This window comes from Pygocentrus nattereri, chromosome 16 (genome assembly GCF_015220715.1).
Source record: "Pygocentrus nattereri isolate fPygNat1 chromosome 16, fPygNat1.pri, whole genome shotgun sequence".
NCBI lineage: Eukaryota > Metazoa > Chordata > Actinopteri > Characiformes > Serrasalmidae > Pygocentrus > Pygocentrus nattereri.
In genome coordinates, this window is record NC_051226.1 from 28,892,164 (window position 1) to 28,918,837 (window position 26,674).

A 26,674-nucleotide genomic window follows, 5' to 3' on the forward strand; every position below is an offset into this window, starting at 1 on the left:
ATTGCAAAAAAAAAGGCCCCTATCACTTCCACTGAAAAGAAATCAGAGTTGGTTTCTTTTTATCGCAGCATTTCAAATCAACCCGTTCGGAATGACTGCTCTACATCTCAAACACTGAATTATGACTTTGTTTACATCTCAACTGTTGAATCAAGCAGGTCTTTTGAAACAGCCGAATAACCCTTGAGAGTTTAAACTTCTAGTATTGCTGAATAGCTCTACTCCCTATACTTCTCAGGTCGTGCAATACCCGTTTCTACCCCCAAACAGAGCACTCGGCGTCTAGAAAAGCCGCTCTGGTTTCTGCGTTGCTGGATGCTGGAGATATTAAGCTGCTCGAATATCAGCGCTGCCATTTTTTCCTCACCGCTGCACTTGTTACATCGATGCTAGTGAGGAAGTGGTGACGGCTAGCAGCCGCAAAAAACGACAACGGCTTCAGAGCCGAGAGGCTCTGCGTGTGAGGGAGAGACTGTGTGGAGTTGCTACTATGGATGCCATCGGGGTTTTACACACGAATCCGCTGGACGACTATGAGCTGCTCCACCGCATTGGGAGCGGCACCTACGGGGACGTGTTCAAGGTGGGCTACGGTATAGGTGTTGCTCCGATTGCCTGGCTGCAGCTGAGTATTCGAGGGGTTTTGTGGACCGAGTACTTTTGAGCTGCAGGCTGGATTTAGTTGACTTAGTTTGATGTAGCAAATTTCAAACACTTAGCGTTCAAAACGGGTGAACCGTGGGCAGTTGGCGACATCGTCTTCTCAAAGACATGGAAGAAGCAACAGACGTCCTTTGGGGTGGAGTGGGGCTTTGAATGCGATGGACTAGTTCAGTTTATAGATGTGTCGTGTATGCGAACGAGCTGTTAGACCACAGGAAGCCCTGATTTCACGGCGCGTCCGTGGGGTCGTTCACCTGGGTTCATGTTTGATGTTGTGGTCTGTAGAAGCGAAAGATGTGGACTTCACTGCGAATTCGTTTGTGTCTGAGGCGCATGAAACCTGGATGTGTGTATGTAATTAGGTCTGGTTCCTAGATGAGAAGAAAATGAAAGTTTTTGAAGTTGTGGGAGCATTTGGTTGATTCCCATATGAAAAATACTGTTACACAAAAATGCAGCTTTTAGTTAATGGTTAATGCTGTTACTAGAGGGATGCACCGATGTGGGAGTTATGGGCCACTGCTGATGCACAAAGTGTTTCATGGACAAATCTGCTGATGCTGTGACAAACTTTTTTTAAAAAAAGGTACAAATCTAAATATGGCATTTACATGGATAGAAAATGAATCAAATGCAGACCTAAGTGTTCTGAGCTTATGTAATCAAATATCTAATCTGAACATCTGCCTGATGGCAGTATTTTTTCAGGCCGTTAACTGCCAAAGCTGGTATTATTCTGAGATCATTCTGCAACCCTGTTGTGTTATCAATTTGGCTGTCAAGACACAGTAAAATCAACAATATAGAAGTCGACTGACATCCTCTAGAAAGGCAGTAATGCAGAGAGAGAAGCTGCCCGCTTCACAATGTGTCACAACGGGTGACATACTGTGTGCTTCAAGTCATGTGCAACAGGAAAACCAAACACACCACCAAATAGGGTATTATAGCAGCATGGGAAATATGAGACCCACAGTCATAAGAAATAAATAAATAAAATAGTTCTTGGGCAAAGACAAAATGCATGCCTTCCATTGCCTAAATTTTAGTGCCCTTTCATGTTTTTTTACAGCATTATTTTTAACATCTATGAAATTCCACGTAGGCTTACTGCTACTGCTTATTACTGCCTTAATATTGAAGGCATGTAGAAACATTTAGTTCTGTCCTCACTGGCCGACCAACAACTGGCCGCCGACTGGTCGCCGACTGGTCGCCATGCCTACGAAGACACTATCTCGCCATGTGTTTTGATTTCACACAGAGAAAGATGTCACAGGATGCGATTTGGTCGAACAGGAAAGAAAACAGGAAATGAGTAGGGCTGCTATATTTTTTCTCTCTCAATTTCACCTTTCCAGCGTCAACTGATCTGCTGTTGGCTGGTGCTGTCACTGTGGTTACAAGCAGGCAGCTTCCCACGACTTGGTGACCAGCGTATGAAGCAGGAGCCAAACATGTCCTTGAGCACACTCTGAGATCTATTAGTGCCAGACGCAATGCTACAAGAACTCATTATACTTCCAAGGCTTTAGAACCATCATCTGTTTGATTCATTTTTAGTGCAAAGATGTGAAAGGTTGACATGCGATATCTAAGTACTCACTGAATGGGTAATCTACTAGGTATACCTACCATATAAGTACAGCTGTACTGGCTGTTGCCCACCTGTTGTTGTGTAGTTTATCAGCCTCCATGCTTTGCCCTGTTCATCAGGACCACTGCTGATCAGGCACTATTTGGGTGGTGGACCATTCTCAGCGCAACAATTACCCTGACATGGTAGCAGCAAAAGTGAGGACATTTGATATGTCCCACGAGAAATTCACCTTAACTTGCCTTGCATTATATATTGCTTTTTAAATGAGTATTTTCTTTATAAATTGTATTTTGAAGTATTTTAGTAACACAGTATACTGTAATGTAAAAGACATTTGTACAAACTGGATTTGAAACCTACCTATGTTCTTTATTTGTATACTCTTTTGACATTTTGACCTTCGGCTGAGGGTCCCCCCAAGAAAAAAACATGTTTAAGATAAGATAAGATAATCCTTTATTAGTCCCACAGCGGGGAAATTCACAACACATTTGGAAATTCACAGCCATTTTGGCACCCTGAGGCTAAAGGATGAATTGTGTAAAAAGATAAGAGATAGGTAGATAGATCGATAGATACTTTATTGATCCCGAAGGAAATTTAGCAGTAGTTTCTAAACATACACTCACAGTTTGTGTCACCATAGTAGACATCTAATAAAGTGGACATAATGAATTCCAGCAACTCTGCTGTGCCTGATGCAGTTGTACCAGTGCAACACTCATTACTACGCCTCCACTATGTCAGTCTTACTGCTGTGCTCAGAATGATCCACTATAAAAATAATACCTGGTCTGTGGGCCTTTTTATTGATGGACATGGTAGGGGCTGCTGATAAACTGTGCAGCAATATATGTACACCTCCAAATCCCCCCCCATATGTTAGGTGTACCTGATAAATAGGACAATGAGTGCAGATAAGAGGTGCGTAATGTCTAATATGCCTCATGTACCTAACAAACTCACTGTAAGTTTTTGTGCTTGTTCCATGTAGTCTCTCTGATGATCTCTTATGAACACTAGCAACAGGTTAGAGTTACAAATTCATGTGTTTGAAGTGCTCAGTACTGGAAGATAAGTAATCTACCATGCATGTGGTATGTGTGGCGTGGTATACGAAGTGATGCAAATGTGCCTGCTCGATTTGTAATCAGCGAGGCCTTGGTTAGCCTCTTTTGACTAGTCGTTCTCTCCTGATTTACTATGTTACATGGTAATAATAATACAGTTCCTTAAATGTTCTGACTCTTTAACTACATTAAGGTGAAAGTGTGGTGGCAAACCTGAGCTTCCTCTTTATGTGGAGTTTCTGCTTCATTCCGCTTTCAATATTCACATCAGTGAACCTCTCGGTTCTGCTGGCACCAACTGTCTACATTGAGAAGGAAAAATGAATTGCTCTTCGCTAAACTCTTGATAGCGCTGGCTGAATTTAAGCTCTGGTTCAACCATTGGTCACATGACCTCTCAAGAGCCTATGCCACATACATATATATTGCACATTTGTTTACTTATATTGCACTGTATTTTATACATGAAGTGCACACTGTAAAGTGTGCAAAAGTCTTTGCTATTAAAATTAAATAGAAAAAGAATTTATGTCAGCAGTATGTTTTTGCCGGTCAAAATCATTATATTAGAAATTAGAAGTGACTGTAAATACAGTAACAAAAAAGTTCTAATATGTTTAGAAGAATACAGTTAAAGGAACACAGGTCTGCTTCTTGACTTCTCAATCCTCCAAGTTTTGGAACAAAACTACATATCTTCAAAGACAAAAATGGAGATACAAGCTTTTGGATCAGCCACAATGCATTTATGTTCATATTAGCTGCACTTAATATTTGACAACATCTGTTTTTGTGTGTGTGCGCCTCTCTGGGGATGCGAAAAAGACGGAAGGAATGTTGCAATGAAGCTGTAGTAGCAATACAATGTGAACAGTATAAGCAGCCAAAGACAGAGCACTCAATATTGGTATCTCTGAAAAAAATTTCAGAAGTTAACATGATTTTCCTGAATAGGCCACAGCTTTTTGTTTTAATATGATTCGCCTATATTAATGTCTACTTTTTGTTTTGTTTGTAGGCTCGTAATAACAAGACATCAGTCATCTCAGCCATCAAGGTAGTCAAACTGGACCCTGGTAAGTCAATATAGCATGAAATGTACATTGTCTGCCCTTTATAAAGAGCTGCATACTATCTTCATGTATTATGGGTGTAAACCTGGCTATGGTTCATTTTTAATTATGTTGATCTACTCATTGTGTGGTTTTAGTTTTATTTGATTATTTTGCTGTGAATTGTAAAAAACAGTACACCAAACCTTTGTGAGCATAGCTCAAGAATTTTGGCCAAAAAAAATACTCATAATATATTCTGATGTTCTAAAGCAGTTGAATTGTCACCTTCAGTTTAACCCTATTGTGTATGATGTCTGTCCATAATTACATTTACAGAATTTAGTAGACATATCCAGAGCAACTTACAAAAAGTGCATTGTCTATCTAGAGAAAGTATCTTTGCTAGTTACCAGTAGGTTAGAGAGAAAGCCAGTCCTGAGCTCAGATAATGACTGCTAAGAAACAAAAAGTCACTTGATACCCAGAGTAAAAGGAACAGTGTTGAACACAGAGCAGTGTTGCAATACATTACAATAGATATTTACAGTGAAGGGAAACAAGTATTCAGACACTTTTGTTTTTGTTATGTAATACAGTCCCACTACTTTATATCTGCACCCATGTTTGGACCTAAAAGTACCTATTCATATGCATAAATAAAGATATGTTTAAAAATTGAATTCTATTAGAAAACGTAGTCAGAAGCTATATTAAAATATACACATATGTAAAGGTCAAAAAATAAAAAAGGTTCATCATCGTCGTTAACTGATCAGTCCAGATATAGTCGCAGAAGCAGTTGAGAGAGCAGAGAATCCCAGATGACCCTGTCCCCCGAAACTTCCTCCAACTAATTCCCGGGGACCCCAGGCCGCTCCCATTCCAACTTGGAGATATAATCCCTCCAGCGGGTCCTAGGACGACCCCGGGGTCTTGTCCCGGTAGGCCGTGCCTGGTACACTCCCACCGGGAGGCATCCAGGGGGCATCTGGATCAGATGCCCGAACCACCTCAGCTGGCTCCTCTCAGTGTGGAGGAGTAGCGACTCTACTCTGAGGCCCTTGGATGACCCAGCTCCTCACTCTATCAAATAGAGTGTAGCCCACCACCCTACAAAGAAAGCTCATTTCCGCCGCTTGTATTCGCGATCTCGTTCTTTCGTTCATTACCCACAGCTCATGACCATAGGTGAGGGTCGGGATGTAGACCCACCGGTAAACAGAGAGCTTTGCCTTATGGCTCAGCTATCTCTTCACCACTACAGTTTGGTACGACTTAGCTCTGAAGATCCCTAGACCACACAAGCTCTTCCTGCATCGGGGCTGTGTGGTCGGAAGGGCTTGTGTGGTCTAGGGATCTTAAGAGCCAAGTTGTCGGGAGCAATATGCTCCTGGTAGGGTCTCCTGGAGAGATCTGGAGTGTAGACTTAGACTAATTCGATCCAAAAACTCCACGCACAAAGGACACAATCGTGTACTCTGCCTGGGAGAGGGTCACCGGGACTTACCACTGGAGCCAGGCCTGGGGGTAGCAATCCTCGGCGTGCACCTGGTGGCCTAGGCCCCTGAGGCAGAAACTGGCGCTATTGGATAGTGCGTCCAAAATATATATTTTTGGCCCTGCGAGTCATCCGTAGTTCATGTTGTGACTTGACCGCGCGCGGCGTCCTTCATTAAGAGTAGAGAAGTGAGTGTCCGTGTTTACGTGCAAAGATTTTTGCCAATCCGGCTGAATATAATCGGATTACAGATTCAGTTGAGGTGTTTATATTCTCACTCTATTCAACAATCTGACGAAAATCTTCATTTTCATGCTCGCTGCAACTAACCCGATGCAAAATGACGCGCATGCGTGGAGTAGCACTCAGCGTGAACGTTACCATGACAGCAAACATCACGTGATGTCCAGTCAGCGTGAGATGAGTTTCCAGTTGGCGCGATTTAAACTGATGTCAGACTCAGAAAAACGTCCTTCACGTGTACTTATAAAGGAAGCGGCGAGAGGAAGACGTCGCGTTCTGAGACACATAACCTGGACGTCCATCCCACCGCCGTCTTTTAAAGATCAGAGCAGAAACTTCGTCCCCTCTGCAGACCAGCTTCTGCTCCGTTGTGTTGAACGGTATAAACCTTTCGCTATGACGCGCCGCGCATGCGCAGAACGTATTTACACGTTCCAATCGGAGTGTAATCGGATTCGGGCGTTCACACAGATATTATTCTTCTGTTTAACTGATTATTTACAGGGTTACCCACCTCGTTCAATCGGATAGAAATTGTATTCCGAATGGCCTCAATCGGACTATACTGTTCCGATTGAGGTGTTTACATGTAAGTATTCTATTCACATTGAGCTATTAGTCGGATTATTAACGGATTATTAGGCCACATGTAAACGTGGCTAGTGAGTAGCCACGTTTACATGCTGTTTACAATGCTGTAGCACTGTGGTATGACGCTACATGTCTTTAATGAAGTCCAACTTTGAATAATTTATTTTTGTTTGCACAGTACTGTGAAGTCCTATAGGCTGTGACTGAATACAACTTCAGCACAATTGAAGTTTTATGTAGTTTTTATTTTCTTTTGTTACACATGTCTGAAGTGAGACACAGTAGTATGTGACTACATGTCTTATATTTGAGACTGCAGCTCCCTAATCTATTACAAATCCGGTTTTGTGATTTGTAGGTTCAGTATTACTGCCTAGTATGTGAATGAAAAGAACTCCCTTACAGTTTTCTCTTGTCCCAGCAGTTTTTCACATAAGTACATTTAGCATAAAATGTGTTCACCATTTTAATTGTCACATTTCACTTAAAAATTCTTATTTGCTATAACATTTACACAGATTAAAAATCGTGTTAATCCTTAATCGTGATATGAAATTCTGAGATTAATCGCAATAAAATTTTTAAATCGTTTGACAGCCCTGTAATATATATATTAAATATATATATATAATATTTTTTTCATGCGCATTGCACCTACTGTGAAAAAAGGAAGACTTTGCCATTGGTGTTATACATCCGACTGAAAAAAGCTGCAGAGCTCTATCCATGATCTTTAACACCTTTGTCAGTACAGTTGGATTGATAACATGCAATTGGAAAGTTCATGGAGCCACAACTGTTCGTCCCCAGATGGGTCTCACCCAAGATTTCTGTCAGACTAATGAGAAGGAAGTTAAGCCAGCAGTCACTTGAACTTTAGTTAAAGGATGACCTGAAAGTAGCAGGAACAACAGTTACACTGAGAACAATAAGCAGTTAACTGCACTGTAGTCATTTCTGGTCCTACAACCCACGCAAAACTCTTCTGCTAAAAAAGGAGCACAGAGATGTGCATCTAAAATTGCCCACAAGCATTTAGACAAATCAGTAGTCTGGTCAGATGAAACAAAAATATAAAAAGTCTTTGGCAGTAACTCTACTCACCATGTTTAGAGATGGAAGGGTTGCACATATGAAAACAAAACATAAACATTCAGAGGTGGGAGTAGCATGATTCTGGAGTCTTCTGGAAACAGTGCTGGGACATTACACATCATCAAAGGAAACATAAATGGATAATGGACAGCTGAACATTTCTAAAAAGATATTGACCCCAAACATACAGCCAAAATAATTCAAGACTGATCTCTAAGAAATGTGAAAGCGCTTGCATGGCCTAGCCAATCTCCTGACTTGAATCCCATAGAAAATTAATTTTGATATTGAATTGAATCAGAGGGATCCTTGTAACCTTGGGGAATTGAAGATGTTTTACCAGAAAGAAACATTGGGCCAAAATTGAGCCAAAAAAGCTAATTACTTCTTACCGTAGATGTCTCCTTTCCGTATTGTTTTATTTTTAAAAACTTTCTTTTGGTTGTGCATACATTATTGTTCATATTTCTAAGTACCAAATTTAAAGATAATATGTATGCAAATTTGAGGTGAATATATGCACTGGAAGTTTATTAAATAACAATTTTTATTAAATACCAAACACACAAGTGTCTGAATACTTTTTATCTCTCACTGAATATTTGTTTACTTATGTGATAAAAAAACGACACCAACATTAACGTTGACTGTGCTTAAGATATACCACCTAAAGTCACTGATGAGGAGAGGATCGATGTTTAGAAGGAAGTATGAGTCTCTCATTCTGCGGTCCTCTTCTCAGTTCATCATTCATCCCCACACCACCAAGTTATTACCAATTTTGATTTTACACAAACTGTGGAATCATTCCGATATTTAATATTGAGAATAAAACAGTCAGGCATAGTTACTTGGTACAAGCAAAACTTCACTGTTCTCCCGTGAGCACAATGCTGTGTTGCCAGCTGTTTGAAAGATGTGTTGGCAAGCTTTGTTTCTGATATGAGGGCAGGGATTCCTGGACTGATGGTGTATCCAATTAAATGAAAAATATCACCCAGCTCTATAAAATGGACAGTCTGAAAATGTATGCTTTGTTATTCATAAAGTACATGCTATTCCAATGCCAGTTTGTGTTTTGTTATGATAATGGAAGATATTTTATGATGCTGAATCATATATGGCAGCATCTGGTCCTCAGCTCAAGCTGATAATCCTAGTTGATCTAAATCAGTGTTTGCAGGCCTGTGCCTCAAAGAAAACATTACACATCCCTCCTGAGGTCAGCTTACAGACTAGACTGACTCTCCGCCTGTTTGCATTGCAGGGGATGACATTTCAAGCATTCAGCAGGAGATTACCATGATGAAGGACTGCACTCATAAAAACATTGTGGCCTATTTTGGCAGCTACCTCAGGTTTGTTCCTCAGCCATTTATAATCCATAACAAAACATGATTTTATCATCTGGTCATTGATCAAAACAAACCTTATGGTGCTATTGATGATCACAACTTCCATTTCAACAGAAACAACAAATTATGGATCTGCATGGAGTTCTGCGGAGGAGGGTCATTACAAGACATCTACCATGGTAATGCTTAGCAGAGTTCACTGTTCACCAATGTGAGGTGGGCGACATGGAAATACTGCAATACTTGAAAATGTATTCATAATATAGAATACATGTTACAGTATTTTGTGTTTATGAGATTTGGGAAAGTTTTGAGTGGACAAAAGTGCGCCATTGAAACAGCAGTGCTTCGCTCAAAAAGCATATGAATTAGGAACTTAATCCATTAAATATGAACTATGATCACAGTGTTTTTTATTCAACATTCACAAAAAGAAACTGTTTAAGTAGGAACAGGAGGAAAATCACTTGGTTTAAATTAGTTAATACAAGATGATGGCTTACTGGACTGGCCTCTTACCAAACACTGGTTAATGTGTACATATTCTCTATAATTGGTTTAAATCTGTAAATGATACATACAGCTGTGTAGTGTTCTAGAAGTACTAATGGAAATCAGCATGTTTTGATGTACTTTATCACACTATAGTGGCGTTCTGGCTTTAATTTAAAAAGAGTTGAATATGTCATTAGCTGTGTTATGCAGTATTCTGTAGCACAGCATTTTATTCTCAGCCTCATTGTTTTGACAGAATTCATTATATTATTTTTTCATGTTGTGTTAATTAGTGTTCTCGTACTAAGATACCCAGCATGCATTGCACAAAAACATTATATTGTACATCCCTCAGAAATCCCTGTGCTGCTTAGCCAGTCATGGCTGCTAGCCTAGCCGCTAGTATAATCAGTACGGCCAAGCTGGCATGAGTGTTACTCTTAATTTGGCTATCAAACAAGCTCGCCTTTTCTGTTTTCAATGTGCAGTTTTTTGCTAGGTGCAGTATACCTAAAGTGGAAAATACGAATAGGTAAAGGCTAAAGCAGTGTACTGCTAGTGTAACATTAACACCAGAGACTGGGGTTTGGTTCCAATGAGCAAGACGGCTGTCATTCTTACCTTTCTGTAAATATGCAAAACTCCAATAAAGCAGATCATTAAAAAGCAGCACAAATTGGATGCAAGAGACAAAGTTTTACCCATTCAGCCAGAGAAAAGAAGCCTAATTTAAGTAAGGTATCTAGATAAGCAGGTAGCTTTTAGTTTGACAAGTCACATATAGTTTGAGTAATCTGGGTGTAATAAGATATTATAAATCTTAAAAGTGTAACGGGGAGCGAGGAGGCGGACGCATATGCAGAGATAAGTGACGGTTATTATGGGCAAATCAAGGGTCATTGTCTAAACGGTTCAGGGTCATAGAGCCAACACGGATTGATTGGGGGGCAGACATGACAGACAAACCCGAATCAAACATACAAACAGTACAACCAGAACAAAGACCAGCGACAACTAGTGGCAAACACAGGGCTTAAATATTCACAGGGTAAATGAGGGATAGGCCGGAACACAGGTGGAAACAATCAGGGGCGAAGTCACTAAACAAGGGGGCCGGACTACAAAACCAAAACACATGCACATGGACTGGACTGGGAGGAGCCAATCGTGACAAAAAGTATCATTATTTGTCTGTTTTTTCTGCGTTTACTGGTAAAAACACATTTCAAACTGCATCCCCTAAAATCCACCCACAGCAGCTTCTTTCAAAAGTTAATCTCCCCTTCAAGACATGTCATCAGAAGTTTTTTTTTTTTTCTAGTCTTTCCTAGCCTTTCCTCGCCCCAGAGATTGAGTAGCCTCAATGTTCACTTTAGGCCAGAGTGTCCCTTTAATGATAACTTGTTGCCCAGTCCCACAACAAAGCATTTCTGTTATCATTTTCTATAACATTCAGTACTTTTTAGGGGTATAGCAGATCACTCAGGTGCCCATAAATATAGTAAGAGGCAACAGGATGGGAGGGTCTATCATACTGAATAACACCCATCCGGCTGTACTAACCTTTGCAGGGCTGTAGACATTTCTGTGTCTGGTACAGAGTAAAGGCTAGAGAACTTAGCTAGGGACTTGCAAACTATATTTTTTTCTGTAATTTACAGGAAAAAAGTGACTTGCAACCTGTATTCAAACCATTAACCATTAGTTTATAAGTGCTTGACTAGGAGCAAATTTACTGCTGTTCTTATTAAGCTATTCACTAAGAAATAATTCAAGTACAGTATTGCTGTGGGATGCTTGATGTTGAGAGGCTTTAAACCCTTTATGCAAAGGGAAAAAACCCTGTTGTTTTGTCCATTTTTAAATAGAAAAAGTAAAAAATTCATACATTTTGTCATAAACTACCATTTAAAGCAAGCAAAGAAACACATAGGAACATACTTCTATAAAAAGTTACCAGGGAATGTAGTACAAACTTGCTCAAAACCTACCAAATTACATCTAATAAGAGGCAGAGGCAGCATTGTGGATCTGCAACTGACAGTTTTATCACTGCTTTTTGATATTTGATGTTTTTCTTTGACTAATGTAAGGCTTCACAGGTGCAAAGGTATATGCTTTGAAAAGTTAAAGACTTATTGTTAATTGTCTTAAGAGTTAGAGGGTCTGCATAAAGTGGTTATGCCATTATGTGACCTCATGTAAAATACATTGGTTTCAGCACCGGCTGGACATTTGTTAATCTTGTCCCAAAGAGGATTAAAATTGTGTGCATGTATCTGTGGCTATAAATGAGGCCTTTATTGTTTTTCACAGTGACTGGCCCCCTGAAAGAGAGACAGATAGCATATGTATGCAGGGAAACACTTCAGGTAAGGACAGATTTTATGCAAGAACTAGAGCACATATAATGACTTTATAACATTTTAACAAGACACATGATATACAGATTAACAGGCCAAAGCAGAGGACAAATGTTGAGTGACTGTTGATTCTTTGAATCTGCTTTAAACAAAATCTGCTGAGAAAAAAAAAAACGGCTAAATCTGAATGTTAACAAAGCCACTGACATCTTTGGCACATATGGCAAAAATATTGCGATACTTTGAGAAGTTTTCATGATATACAACGTCATAGTTTTTATAAAGCCTGAGAAAATGGAACAGACAGAGGTGGCACAAATTTTTTTTATTCAGCATTTCAACTTCTGCACTGCACTAAATCCAAATGAGTACTTGTGCTCTCTATTTAATGAAACATGCATTTGTTCAGTGTTCTCAAAGTACTGATGATGTACACGATACACACAGAAAAGCGATAGTGATAAATATTGTAATATTGCCTGTGCCATGTTCAGCTATACCATGATGCTTGTGAACAGTTGTTAGACAAAATGTGGTGCCACTTCACTCATCTTAGAAGAAACACATGCTTACCTTCACTCTAGAGGAGATTCAGCCTAAGGATGTGAAGTGGTTAACATTAGAGCAAGCAATATTCATAATCCATTGTTAGGCTTAATTTCTATACCTACTATCATGGCCTGAAATTTATATTAAAAAGGAAATTCATTTATGCTGTTTAAATATTATTTAAGCATAACAATTAAAGCTAGGTTTAGGACTTAGATTGGAATTAGAGTCAGGAGTAATGTGTACTAGCTGTAAATATACACTTGGTTGGGATGTAGCCTTCTAACAATTTTACAGTGTTTTGTGGTTCACGTAGTAAGTGATGCAGTTTGTTCTTTTACAGGGACTACATCATCTACATGAGACTGGAAAAATGCACAGAGACATAAAAGTAAGCAGGGTGGAAAATATTTGAGTAATTTTACTTTGTTAGTAACATAAAGGATTTGTATTTGACTTGAGTATTGTTGAAATACTTCCAGATTTACACAATAACATTTGCAATAGAACAAAAAACATGCTTTTTAAACCTTACAATTTCATTCAGACCATGAAAATACTTCGCGCAAAGAAATAAAAAAAAAATCTCTAACGCTCTTATTAAAACATTCATCCAAATTTAGAATGGTGTAAAAAGAAACTGCCCGCAACTATGCTAATTTGTCTTTGTTCAAGAGCAGATCTGCCCTTAAGTCACTGCATCACACATCACCAAAGAAAGAAAAATTGTGATGAGTTGTCAGTTAGAACGGTTTAATTGACTTTATACTTGACATACTTGAGTATGTTTAAATGTTAAATGTAGTTACTTTTGCTCTTTTCACTGTAATTTTGGTTCCATAGTTGCACCTTCAGTTGAGTAAGATATTGACAGAGTATCCATACTTTGAAAAATCGACATAATTCTGCGTAAATCTGCATAATTCAGGCTTTACGGTGTAAATATAGGCATTCAGAGTGGTTTGATATGAACTGCACCATTTAGAGAAACTTACTGAATCAGAATTGTTCAGTGGCAATATTATTAAGAACCAGGCATCCACAGCATTTTATTTAACTCTAAGAGCTGCTTCACAGGAAGTTTTTTTTTATTACATAAAATGGTTATGAATATGCTAGGTAATGCCTGAGACATTTCTTTATAAGTACAATTTCACTTTTCTTTTTTCTTCTCTGAAACTAAGAGTAAAGACCAGTCTATTAATTCTACCCCCAACAATGTACTAGGTGCTGTTTAGTGCTGTCTGTGCTACAGCAGCAAAGTGCTCTATGTTAGTTTTTGTGGAGGGACATTGCAGGGGCAATTTCACAAGCGAGTGAACCATTTAGACAACAATAGTAAGTGTGTGTGTGTGTGTGTGTGTGTGTGTGTGTGTGTGTGTATGTGAATGAGTAAGGATCACTCTGATAGCGTGTCTGCACTCATTGTGTCACTTTGGTGTTCACAGGGAGCCAACATTCTTCTGACAGAACGGGGAGATGTCAAACTAGGTCAGTTGGGGCTTACCTCTGTCTCAGACAACTCCCCCCATTACAGACACCAACTCATACTCTACTTAAATCTTATTCCTCTTTTTCTCTGCCTTCTGTCCCTCAGCGGATTTTGGAGTGGCAGCGGAGATAAACGCGTCAGTTGCTAAGAGAAAGTCTTTTATTGGGACACCATATTGGTGAGTCAGGGAAAGGTATAGATGCAATTCAAAAGCAGAGGAACTTTGACACTGTTGGTCCTTAAATTTTGTAATTTAGAGAAAAGGTTTGCACACTTTTGTCATTACGCCCAAATGTTGATCAGCTTACACATGTTTGGTGTCTGAAGTTTTACACTGGAGCTATAAGGCTAATAACTAACAAGGAATTTGAAAAAAAGGTTCTGTATAGCAGCAAAAAGTGTTCTTTTACTGTTATAATTTAAAAAAAGTCTTAAATTGAACCATCTACATTACATTCTCTATCAATCCGAAGAACCGTTTGACATGCAAAGAACACTTTAATCATGTAAAAGATTCTTTGAGTTTTCATAAGAAATATATTAAAACATTTATTTTACTGACGAACACTTGAAGAACCACCTCTTCTATAAAGTCTGTATTTCATCCAAAGTCTTTCTAGGTGACACAGACTTCTGTTATACAAGACCAATAACAAAACCGTTGGGACTCTGTGAAATGCCAATAAAAACAGAAAGCAGTGAGTGGTAAATTCTGTTTGACCTGGAATAATTTGACAGTATGTTTTACCTTATGCACTTCATTGTTTTCATAAATATATTCACTCATTCTAAAATTGATGCTTGAAATACATTCCAAAAAAGTTGGGAGGATGTTTACCACTGTGTTACAACACCTTTCCTTTTAACATTTAATAATTGCTTGGGGATTGAAAACACAAACTATAAAAAACTAAAATATAGTTTTGAAAGTGAATTTTCTTTCTTTTGCTATACTCATTAGCTGTGCGTCCTTCAGTGTTGTGTTTTGGACACATTTTCAATAGAAGACAGGTCTGGACTGCTGGAAAGCCAGTCTAGCACCTGAACACTCTAATTATGCAGCATTTCTGTTGTAACTTATGCAGAATGTGGCTTTGCATCTTCCTGTTAAAATAATCATGGACCTGCCTTAAAGACATGGCATCTAGAAAGCAGAATATGTGTTCAAAATGTGTTCAATGATAATGGTGCCTTCACAGATGGGCAAGTTACCCACTAATACACCCCTACCATGACAGACCTTGGCTTTTGAACTTCACCTGTTTTATGATACTGTTTGCCACTGTATACACAAATTCAAGTTAAGATTGTACCATGGACGATGGCTTGTAAAAGAATTCCTGAGCCTGAATGCTGCGATATCCGTCACAGTTGTTTTCTGAGGAATGTAAAGTTTTTGAAACTGTTACATTTTTTTTTCTGATGCATTTTGGCAAAGTGGCAAGACTCCCATCCTTGCCTATAAAGAACTAGAACTGAATGCACCTTTTACACCCAGATATGATTGCATCACCTGTTTAGATGTTTTATGACCATTTCACAGTGTTCCCATCCCAACTTTTTTGGAATGTTTCTGAATGATATTTACAAAAAATACAATAGAGTTAATAAAACATTACATATTCTGTCGAGGTCAAAGCAGATTTATAAATCACTGTTTTTTTGTTTTCATGTGCATTTCACATACTGTCCTAAAATTTGGAAATGAGTCTGTATTTACCTCATAGCTCGACAATAAAACTAAGGATGCAAAGTTTAGACACTTGTCCTGGTTAATTGACTCTGTTTGGGATAAGGGTAGAGTTTTGAACCTTTTTTAAGGCTGTCCATTTCATAACATTTACATATAAATTCTTCACACTATTTTGCAAGACCAGAGTTTTAAAATCTTTACCTTCAAATTAATATACTTTAGAGATGAGATATAGGAAAAACATTATAAACCTCTGTAGAAAAGATGTTGTTCTCTTTTGAGAGTTTACCTTATTTCATTGTACTAGAAAACCAAAGCATACTGATACTTTTAAGGGGCTACATATAGAAGTTTAAAGCAATAACCAGCTCAAACATCCAATATCCAAAATATTTTACCTCATATACCATCATTATTACTATTCTGTGAGCTTAAAAAGTAATGCATTTTAATACATTGATTCACAGAAACTGTTATTTTGTGTTGTGTCTAGTTCTGTCCTGTTCTTTTCTTCACCTCAGGATGGCTCCAGAGGTGGCAGCTGTGGAGAGGAAAGGTGGCTATAACCAGCTGTGTGACATTTGGGCTGTGGGGATCACAGCCATAGAGCTAGCAGAACTGCAGCCACCGATGTTTGATCTGCACCCTATGAGGTAAGGATTACTTTGACGTCCCAAGTTTACATTGTGTTTATTGACCTAAAAACGCTTTATGGTGGTACATATAGAATAGCACAGCAAGATGTGCTGTGTATATAAGGACTGTCAAACAATTGGAATAACTTATTGTGATACATCACGTTGTTTTATTTGCTCAAATTTGACCCTAAGAAACATGTAAAAAGCATTAGCTTTTGTATTGTTTCTGAGTGAACAAAATAAGCTTCATCAGAATGTATTGATTAGGATTTTAATCCAATTATTTATTTGTATTTTAGTCTAATTTTACTGTGCAATTTTAGCTGGATAAATTGGCCTATAAATAATTTCAACTAACTATAAACTTGGCTGGTTTATTTACATTTACATTTACGGCATTTGGCTGACGCTCTTATCCAGAGCGACTTACAATTTGATCATTTTACACAGGTAGGCCAAGGCAGTGTTAGGAGTCTTGCCCAAGGACTCTTATTGGTATAGTGTAGGGTGTTTGCCCAGGTGGGGATTGAACCCCAGTCTACAGTGTAGAAGGCAGAGGTGTTAACCACTACACTATCCAACCATTTGTTGCATGCAACTATTAAACAGCAACCCTAAAGTCAAAATAAACAAATAAACAATCATTACTCACAGCTGCCCTCTAAACCTTTTATAGTACAGGTCAGAAACTACAACTGTTGTTGTTTCGTAAGGACCCATGATGCATCTCAATGAATGCCATTTATTACTTTTACATATTTACATGTTTTTGCATTAATTGTGAAAGATCACATACGAGGAAAATAATTGTTTTCAGTGTAAATATTAGCACAAAAAGTTGTGATCAGGTGATTATGTAAAAATTATGACAGGCCTATAGACAGTCAGTGATTCCAGCTCCTCTGCAAGTGTAGCGTTCTTGTGCTCGCTGTCATCTTGAGTCTCTTGAGGGAGAGTGTAGCTTCCCACTTTACTTTTGCTTGTCTCTCATAGTCTTTGGAAGGAGCTGAAGGTATTACTTCTAAAGCCATTTAAAAGCTGTATTTGAACAAGAGATTGTACAGTTGTGGATTCCATCATAGCAATTTACAGCATGCCAACAGCTGAGCCTGAGCCCAAGCTGCTACAGACAATTCGAGGAGTCAAAATGCATTGACAGTTGTAAAAAAATAGTAATATTAAACACAAACTTTGACAGCCCTAATATATATGCTATTCTTTTACTGTTAATGCTTGTAAGAAAGAGTGGAAATGTTTGCAGATGGTTATACAGATGTTCTTGGTTAACTAGGATGTAAGACTGTTCTTGGTTATCTAGGATTAGGAGTCTAGTAAGTTTCACAAAAAGTTCAAATTCCAGTTCAAATGAGTGGTGGGGATGATCTCTAGCATTTAACCTGCACTGGTTCACACCTATGAAATTATGCTATAAGAAAATTGTTATTATTGTTACAAATATGAGAACGGGCTGCAAAGGTCACACTGGACAAAAGAGGAAGAAGACAGCACCTACACGTCAAACATTAGAGAAAAAAAATGTGGCCAAAGCCGTGTTTGAGCTCCAGTAACCAGTTATGCTGTTGAATTCTCTGCTCCAGAGCTCTAATGCTGATGTCCAAAAGCAGTTTCCAGCCACCCAAACTGAAGGATAAGACGAAATGGTAAATAAACTTACATGGCTTAAATATTTTTGTACATGTTCTGTCCAAATAGATTGAGTGTGACCTCAGTATGAACAAGGATTTTGCTTGTATTGCTTAGGACCACAGAATTCCACAACTTTATCAAGATGGCACTCACCAAGAGTCCTCGGAAGAGGCCGACCGCTGAGAAACTGCTGCAGGTGTAGTATCGCTTTATAACACATGCAGTCCATGTCTTCCATATGCCTATATGCCCTAGAATAAAACAGACATTTGTAGTTACAGTGTTTTTAAAACTTATGTATGTAAATGAGCTTTGTTCTTATTGACCTCTATTGTATTGTGCCTAATCCAAAAAGTAGTCCTGGCTGAAATTCTTATTATAACTTCAACATGATTGACCGCAGCTGAATTGCTGTAGATTGGTTATGCAAATGGATCTAAATTGGTTTTAATCATTGTTTTTGAAGCTCAGTTTTCATATATGGACTATATAGACTGGAAAATTCATTTTGAACTTTAACTATGTTTACATAGTACATCAAATTCTTTTACTATATTACTATAACTTGAGGCAGTGGTCCCTCAGATGCAGATTAAGCCCAAGCTTTTTAAAGGATTTTCATTGGTGAACCACCATTTGTTTTGCAGTTAAGTTCACAAATAGTTAATTAATGTTCTGGAAGGTCAGTCTTGCAAAATATCCAAGGTGTTTTATTCTGAGCAACATGCATGCACCTTGCCATTCTTTTTTGTAACCTTTCATTTCTATGTTGTTCACCATCATCACCTGTTCTTTTTCAAGGGTTGCATGATTTAAGGGTAGAGAATGCAATGCCACTTGAGCAACATGGGATTAAGTTGCTCAATAGCACACCAGTTACAACAGTGATGTTCGAGGTTACAAGGCTCTAGTAGTTATTATGCAAGATCTTGTGCTGATCTTTTAGTGCCCAACTTCAAAACAAAGCAGCAATGCTTTGGTATGGAGTTTTTTTCTTCCAGAGGCAATGCATTTTTACCTCAGTACCAGAATATCTATTATTATAATGTTTTACTAGGATTATTATCAGTAGCAACCCTGTAACTAAAACAAGCAGTGAAATGCAGTCATTAAATGGAATAAAAATAAAAATGTCACTTTTCAAAAACATGGAAACTCCCCTGCAACAAGAACGAAAACTAAATAGTACTCATTTAGAACCTGATGACATTATTTTACAGTGCATCCCAACTATTTTGGAATTGGGGTTAAAACTAAACTAAAACTATTGAAGCTGTCTTAAGACCAACTTAAACTAAAACATCCATCCATCCATCCATCCATCCTCTAAGCCGCTTCTCCGTCAGGGTCGCGGGGGGATGCTGGAGCCTATCCCAGCAGTCTTCGGGCGAAAGGCAGGATACACCCTGGACAGGTCGCCAGTCCATCGCAGGGCAGACAGACAGACAGACACAGACAGTCACTCACACACTCACACCTAGGGGCAATTTAGCATGTCCAATTGGCCTGACTGCATGTCTTTGGACTGTGGGAGGAAACCGGAGAACCCGGAGGAAACCCACGCAGACACGGGGAGAACATGCAAACTCCACACAGAGAGGACACTGGCCGCCCGGCCGGGGAATCGAACCCAGGCCCTCCTCGCTGTGAGGCGACAGCGCTACCCACCACGCCACCGTGCCGCCCTTAAACTAAAACATGAAAAACCTAATTAAATTAATTAAATAGATGAACAAATAAAACTAATGAGTTTAAAAGTACCACAACCCTGGTCTTTGCGAAGCTCAGGTTGAATATGAATAAGGTGCACACCACCTGAACTGGGAAAACCACTTTGGATGAATTACAGAACTCTGACAAATATGCAAAAGCCTTCAACACCAAGTATAATATCAAATCATTAAGTATGTGAAGTATTTCATTTGTTTGTCTCTTTGGTAACTTTAACTCTTCCATCCTTCTGATCTTAAAACCAGTTCATTTTAGCTGTGTCCTCCAACAATAGCTGTTCCCAAAGCTCTCACTGATTATGTTCCCCTTCAAAGAGACACTCTGAAGATATTTCTGAGGAGACTATAAAATAATCTACCTGCATAAGGAAGGGAGAAGTTGGAGGAAATATCAGGAATTTCCAAAACTGGAGTTAAAAAATAACAACTACGCAATACCTGGTAGAGCATGAAAACTGGCATGATCAGACAAAAAGCTTTCACAGCTGACAGAAAGCTTTACTCTTGCCTGAAAAAATCTATAGGTGTTTCTGTCCATCCTTCCACTGTGTGAAGACAACTCAACGCTATTGGTCTGAAAGGATGTGTAGCTGTGAAGAAGCCCTTACTAAGAAAAGAATATAGACAAAAAAGAAGCCAGTTTGCACTAGAGCACCAAAACTGAACATGGAGATGTGGAATAACATTTGTAATTGAGCTCATTAGAAGCAGAAAACACAACCAACCTTTAAGACTGAACTTTGGAGGTGTGGAAAAATATCCCTGCAGACTTCTTTGAAAAACTGAAAGCCAGTCTCCCAAAAAGAATGCAACCCATAACAAAGGCAAAAGATGGACACCCTACATATGTCATTTCTGCATATGAACGATTATTATACTATAATGTTTTGTAGTTGAGGCTTCTGTGTAATATTTGTTAATGGCCATTTTGACATTATGTAAATGAAAGGGTGGTCTCTAACTTTTGCCCAGTACTGTAAATGATCTTTCTTTTTCTCTTTTCCTTTCTCTCTCTCTAGCATGCATTTGTTACCCAGCTGTTGACTCGTAACTTGGTCATAGAATTGCTGGACTCTGCCAACAACCCTGACTTACAGCACTCTCAGACTATGGATGACAGTGATCTTGAGGTGAATACATGTTGTACAACTTAATATACTTTGTGGTAATCCAGCCAAACCCATTTTTTTTCACTGTTCATTTTATAACAGAAGTATTTATTTTTCAGAACTCGAATTATCTCAAAAAGCATAGCTCAAATAAAACCCAAATGTTTAATAGCCAGAAGAACTCGAAATGACAAGTAGATTGGATTAGATTAGTCAAAGCAGAGTCTCTGTGCTGCATGTATGTTGTTTGGTCTTTGAGTGAATAAGTTGTGCTTTCTGTGTATGTGGTTTTGTTTGTGTCCATAGACATGCAGCGCTTTTCCTGATAAGATTACATCTTTGGGGAAACACTTGTCTGCTCAGAGAACCCATTCTGAAGAACAATGTAAGCAAATACTTTGCTTATGTATATGGGACTGAATTTAATTCATAATTGAAAAGGGGTATTTTCAGGCAGGCACCAATATGGGAACTGTGGGCCGATGCCAATATGTGAAACACAGGGGTGGACGTTGACCGGAACACACGACTATATGCAGTTTGTCTATAAAAGAGTCTGGTGAATGTGCTTCATATTTAGCCAGGAGCTTATTCAGCCAGTGGAAAGTTGCGTTTCACCATGGTCCATGGTAATTCATGATAATGCAACTGGTGTGTGTGGAATGTGAAAATAGCCAAGAAGCTCCACAATCAGTAATAACAGTAATTTTACATTCTATTTTTCAGAAATGTAGATGATATCTATTTGGATATCCCTAGTTTATATTAATTTAATGAATTAAAATGAATTCAGTTGTAAAATGACCATTTCAGAGATAAAAGATTTTGTTATGACAGCGACAGCATGTTCTTCAAAAAGACCAAAAGACATGTCCCCTGTTATCTGTGCCTCACAGCCACCAATCAATCATAATCAAGAAGGATTAAATGCTCTGAATGTCTATTTAAATTATATTTCATTTACATCTAAATCTCATGCCTCTTTGAACAAGCTTGGACCCATCTGTTTCAGTCAAGCTTTTCAAATTGCAATTAAAGCCAGTCAGATCTGATATTTCAGAGGTGGAGAGTAATGGGTTAGTCATGCTAGTGCGAGTGCACGTCTCTGTTTGGCAATTGAAAAGCAGGAATGCAGCATTAGCTTCTAAGAGGTGACTGTTGTGGTTGTGGAGGATTACAGCATGCCATGGCAGCCTGCCAAGGCTAGTGGGACACTGATCGCTATTGTATCTGAGTGCCCACTCAAGTGCCATGAAGGGAGGCATTGTTTTAGTTTGGGCTGTGCGTTAGTCAATGCGCATGAGAGAATCCAAACACGTCTGTGTAAAAGGGCCCATATTATAGAAGTTTATATACATTCATTTCAAAGTGTGCCATTCACTCCCCAGTCCACAAATAAAAATGAACCTGCAAAAACAACCAGTTTAGAATCCATTGTTTCTTGTGATGTCATGAACACCAGCACATATATCCATCAGCCTATTTGGTCCACAGCAGTTTGGCTCTGCTCATTTACACTGGACGTAAGGATTGTTTTAGGACTACATTTCCACAAAAAAAGCTGGGACTCAAAACAAAAGTCTTAAAGGCACAATAACAAATAAACCTGTTTAATTCTAAGGGATAAAGAGATTGTTAAAATGAATAGCAGTTGCTTTGGCTCATGAACACACAGTACCTCAAGGAAGAAAAATAAAATCCATTAAAAATATGTGGATTATTGCCCTTCTAGGCCATATGTGAACTCACAATGTAGTTTGTCAGTCTTGTAGCAACATATTTTACATGGCCTATAGTATTGTATAGTAGTTTCATAGTAGTTATTGAACAATGTATAGAAATCACTTTATAAAATGTTCTGTTATTTCTTTATTAGTTGTAAGCTATATTATCATATTCATCACTTAATGATGGTAATAAGCAGAGGGTTTGGTAAATAAAACTGAAATGTAGTTCTACTGTAATGTTTCTCTGAAGAATTAATAGAATGAATAGACTATACAATGGTTCATATGCTTGTGGTTCTGTTGGTGTCTGCCTCCAGTTGATCAAGTGAAGTTTGGACCACCTATGCGGAAAGAGACAGACCCTTGCCCTGATTCACCGGTCAGAATGATATCTCTCATGCAAGCAATCTTATTGATGATTCAGTTTATACCTTTTATGCCATTTTATTGCTAAGAGTCATGTCGAGTTGTCTATTAAGACTTATTGATGTATCATGTTTATGCTCCTTGCTAGGGATCATGTGATGACTGGAGCTCTATTAGCGATGAGAAGGAGTCTCCGTAAGTTAAGCTTCCTTCTTGTGTACTTCAGTTATGACTGATGATGACTAAAGCTTTAATCAGTGTATATATCCTAAATAATGTGTTTTGAGCTCTGTGGCATTTGTGGTATATTGCAGGAGTCTATTGGAATGTGTTGAGGAAGCATTGCTTGAGAGGTAAGAGAACAATGTCTTATGATGTGTTTACTGTGTTTTGCCAAACAGAAAGGACTGCAATTCTTTAGCCTTAGCCACTTTCCATTTACATCCATTGATTTGAAATTGTCTGCAATTCAAAACATATCAAACTTTCCTTCTGAAGGCATGTGAGGTTGTAGGTGTCTGGTATCAACTTCCAGCTCAAAAGCCAGTCTGTGTCTTATGTGTCCTCCTTTTTTCCAGGAGCTTAACTATAAAGAGAGTGCCCTCGGCGGAGGTAGGATACCCAGTGTTTGAGTCAATTATTTTCTTGTCATCACAGCCATTTATGTTTTAAATGGACGATTAGGTCTAGCTCACTTTTGTTCTTGCTGTGGCAGTCACCAACTGAAGACGACAAATATGGCACAGTGAAGAGAGTGGTGTCACCACCACAGCCAGCTATTCTTCAATGCCCCACTAATCAGGATAAAAAAAACTCCACCCCTTCTTCAGATTCCTCCCCTTGCACTGGCATTACACCCCACACTGACACTAACTCCAGCCTGCTTAATGAATCAGCTTTGCTGATTGGCTCAACACTCTCTGACCTTTCCCTGCTCACAAACTCCTCCTTCTTTGCCAACTCCTCTCTATTCACTGATTCCAGTAGCCTTGGCTCCCTCTGCACAACCCCAACTGATGGTAAGATGCAACACATAAAATGGTCATATAATGATTTATAGAATTCATACTGAACCCAAATCCTATGTGTGCATCCTCCAAACATGGTATATTTGACAAAGAATGTATAAGATGGTATAAATTCTACTGAAACGTAAACACTGATGCAGCTGATGTGGTGACTAGGTTTAATATCACGAGGCTCAGTTGCAGTTGAGCCAGGAGGAAACAGAAGTCACTCTCCACCCCGGCAGCCGCTCTCGCCTGAATGGAGCACACTCAGGAGGAAGACAGAAGATTCAGTGAGCAATGACCTTTTATTAGCACTTTGACTGAACTTCCTGTCGGTACTGCCTCACATATCTACCGATTAAGAATAGCATTCTCTGAGCTGAGCCCTGAGTAAAAGGAGAAAATGAGAATAAGTTTGTAATCTAAGCCTAAGAATTTCAGCCCAAAACCCCAAAGCAATAGCAAAGTAGTAACAAAAGACCCAGCCAAGAGCCCAGGGGAACACCTAAGCTAAGGTTTAGAAAGTCTAGAAAGAAAGCTTTTCCAAGTGGTTCTCCACAGGGTTTTGTGAAACTGTGGTGGATGGACCTCACTTGAACCCTCTAGGAGGGTCTAGAGGCATGCTAGTAAATTTTGTATATTTTAAAGTTCAATGAATCAATCTGATGCACTTTAAGAGAAAAAATAAGAGATTAGATCTTGGAAGAACTTTGTGCTCTAAACAGTTTTGTGCTTTAGCAATTTAATCATAAAGACACTGGTTGTATGGGTATGAATGTTGATGACACAGGAAAAAGGTCATACCCACAAAGCATGGTAAGGGAGTTTAACAGTTCACAAATGGTCAAAACAAAAAAATGACTAGAGCAAGTATTTGAGCCCTCAAAGAAATCAAGCAGAAGTGGTTACCCTGGTTTCAACGTTTATTTTTTTAGAAAGTATAAAATACTCAATACAAAATACACTGAATAATATACAGAATAATGTAATAATTCAATTTTAGGCAAAAAATAGACTTATTTTGACCGAGCCAGACTGTAGAATGTAGGGGTGGACATTGCAATGATCTTGGATTTCCACACTCGAAATAAGCTAAAATTCATCAGCGCAGTTTTAACGTGAGAAAAGAGTCAGACACACTGACAGTTGCTTTAACTAACACATTACAGATAGCTAAGCTAAAGTTAGATTAACATTAATTATCAATAATGACTTCTTCACTGACATTATCTGACTTCGACATTGACGACATCTTATATTGGTAATGATAAGACTGTGTTTAGACTGGATGACTGCAGTAAATACTGTAAAGTTAACGTTACTGACCTCAAATCAAATGGTGTTGTGTCCCCAAAATGCCTCAAGTCTCAGATGCAGAGAGACAGACAGTTCATGTGAGCATGTCAGCATCCCGTGGGGGAGGGTAGGGGGGCTAACTGGTATTGAGAGATTCCTTGTTTATGAGAAGTATAGAGATATTTTTGGTTCATTATGAAACTGAAGCAGGACAAATTACACTATGGCATGCTGCCACAGACTAGGTCATTTTTAGGAAACATTGCATTTCCAGAGGTACTCACAATCATTTCGACTGCAGCTATGATTTTAAACCTGATTTTTCTCTGCCATAAAATTTGACTTGGTTTTCTTCAACATATTTGTCATTTAGAGAGGTGTACATGGACTGCCACCTACCCCTCAAGTACATGTAAGCCCTATCTGCTAATATATCCATTTAATACTACTAATTTTGTGTGATTTTTGCCATCAGGTGGTCTTCCTTACATTATAACATATCAGAATGCATTTTGTATTTCAGATGGGAGCCTGTTTCTCCAAAGTATTTAATGGCTGTCCCTTGAAGATTCAGTGTGCTGTTACATGGGTTCTACCAAAGACCAGAGGTAGAGCTAATTTATACTATAATCACTGCTACTTGCACATGAATTTTACTTGGGTTGGCTATAACAAAAACTGTTGAATCTCTATACCACAGATCAGCACCTGATTCTGGGTTCAGAGGAAGGCATTTATACCCTTAATCTCAATGAGCTCCATGAGGACACTATAGAGAAGGTACCATCATGTATCTTTATTTTTCACATTCCTCCCAGTTTCATGGGACAAATCACGTTGATTCTACGTTATTTATGTAATTGTTATTTATTTATTTCTTTTTATTATTTAGTTGCTTCCACAGAGATGTAGCTGGTTGTATGTCATGAATAATGTCCTGATGTCTGTCTCAGGTATGTTCAGGCAACATTATCCTTGCAGTACTGCATCACATAAAAGAAGGTGAATCTAGAGTATTTATATATTTTATGTGTCCTCTGGCCCTGATTTTATTGGACCACAGGAAAGTCCTCCCAGCTGATCTCACACAGTCTGCCTGCATTGTTTGAGCACCGTAGAAACCTGCAGCGGCGCCAAGGTCACTTGTCAATCAATGCACATCGCCTAAGCACAAGAATCAACTCACGGTCTGTAGCATTATAGACAGACTTGTTTTAAATCAACATGGGTGTTGTTGGTACAATTAGACAGTATTATCCTAAGACGAATATGTTGACCTTCTGTTTGCAGGAAATATGCCATGTCTGTGAAGATCCCTGACACCAAGGGCTGTAGAAGATGTAGTGTAGGTGAGGTACACCACTGTACTGGTGAAAAAACCCATTAACC

General features: G+C 38.7%; 1 protein-coding gene across 1 annotated transcript in view; it reads left to right on the forward strand.

Moving 5' to 3' along the window:
- Window positions 1–262: 262 nt before the first annotated feature.
- Window positions 263–26,674, forward strand: part of map4k6 (mitogen-activated protein kinase kinase kinase kinase 6) — a 31,760-nt gene continuing 5,348 nt past the window's right edge. The window contains exons 1-25 of the mRNA XM_017705345.2: window positions 263–583; window positions 4,352–4,409; window positions 9,083–9,173; window positions 9,285–9,349; window positions 11,982–12,037; window positions 12,921–12,968; window positions 14,026–14,068; window positions 14,175–14,247; window positions 16,284–16,415; window positions 17,999–18,061; window positions 18,162–18,243; window positions 20,797–20,907; window positions 21,193–21,271; window positions 22,931–22,992; window positions 23,128–23,174; window positions 23,294–23,332; window positions 23,558–23,591; window positions 23,695–23,998; window positions 24,164–24,279; window positions 25,659–25,697; window positions 25,809–25,893; window positions 25,986–26,065; window positions 26,178–26,238; window positions 26,349–26,472; window positions 26,576–26,634. Coding sequence (XP_017560834.1) covers window positions 491–583; window positions 4,352–4,409; window positions 9,083–9,173; window positions 9,285–9,349; window positions 11,982–12,037; window positions 12,921–12,968; window positions 14,026–14,068; window positions 14,175–14,247; window positions 16,284–16,415; window positions 17,999–18,061; window positions 18,162–18,243; window positions 20,797–20,907; window positions 21,193–21,271; window positions 22,931–22,992; window positions 23,128–23,174; window positions 23,294–23,332; window positions 23,558–23,591; window positions 23,695–23,998; window positions 24,164–24,279; window positions 25,659–25,697; window positions 25,809–25,893; window positions 25,986–26,065; window positions 26,178–26,238; window positions 26,349–26,472; window positions 26,576–26,634 — 2,044 coding nt within the window. The 5' untranslated portion in view covers window positions 263–490. The remainder of the gene's footprint in view (window positions 584–4,351; window positions 4,410–9,082; window positions 9,174–9,284; window positions 9,350–11,981; window positions 12,038–12,920; window positions 12,969–14,025; window positions 14,069–14,174; window positions 14,248–16,283; window positions 16,416–17,998; window positions 18,062–18,161; window positions 18,244–20,796; window positions 20,908–21,192; window positions 21,272–22,930; window positions 22,993–23,127; window positions 23,175–23,293; window positions 23,333–23,557; window positions 23,592–23,694; window positions 23,999–24,163; window positions 24,280–25,658; window positions 25,698–25,808; window positions 25,894–25,985; window positions 26,066–26,177; window positions 26,239–26,348; window positions 26,473–26,575; window positions 26,635–26,674) is intronic.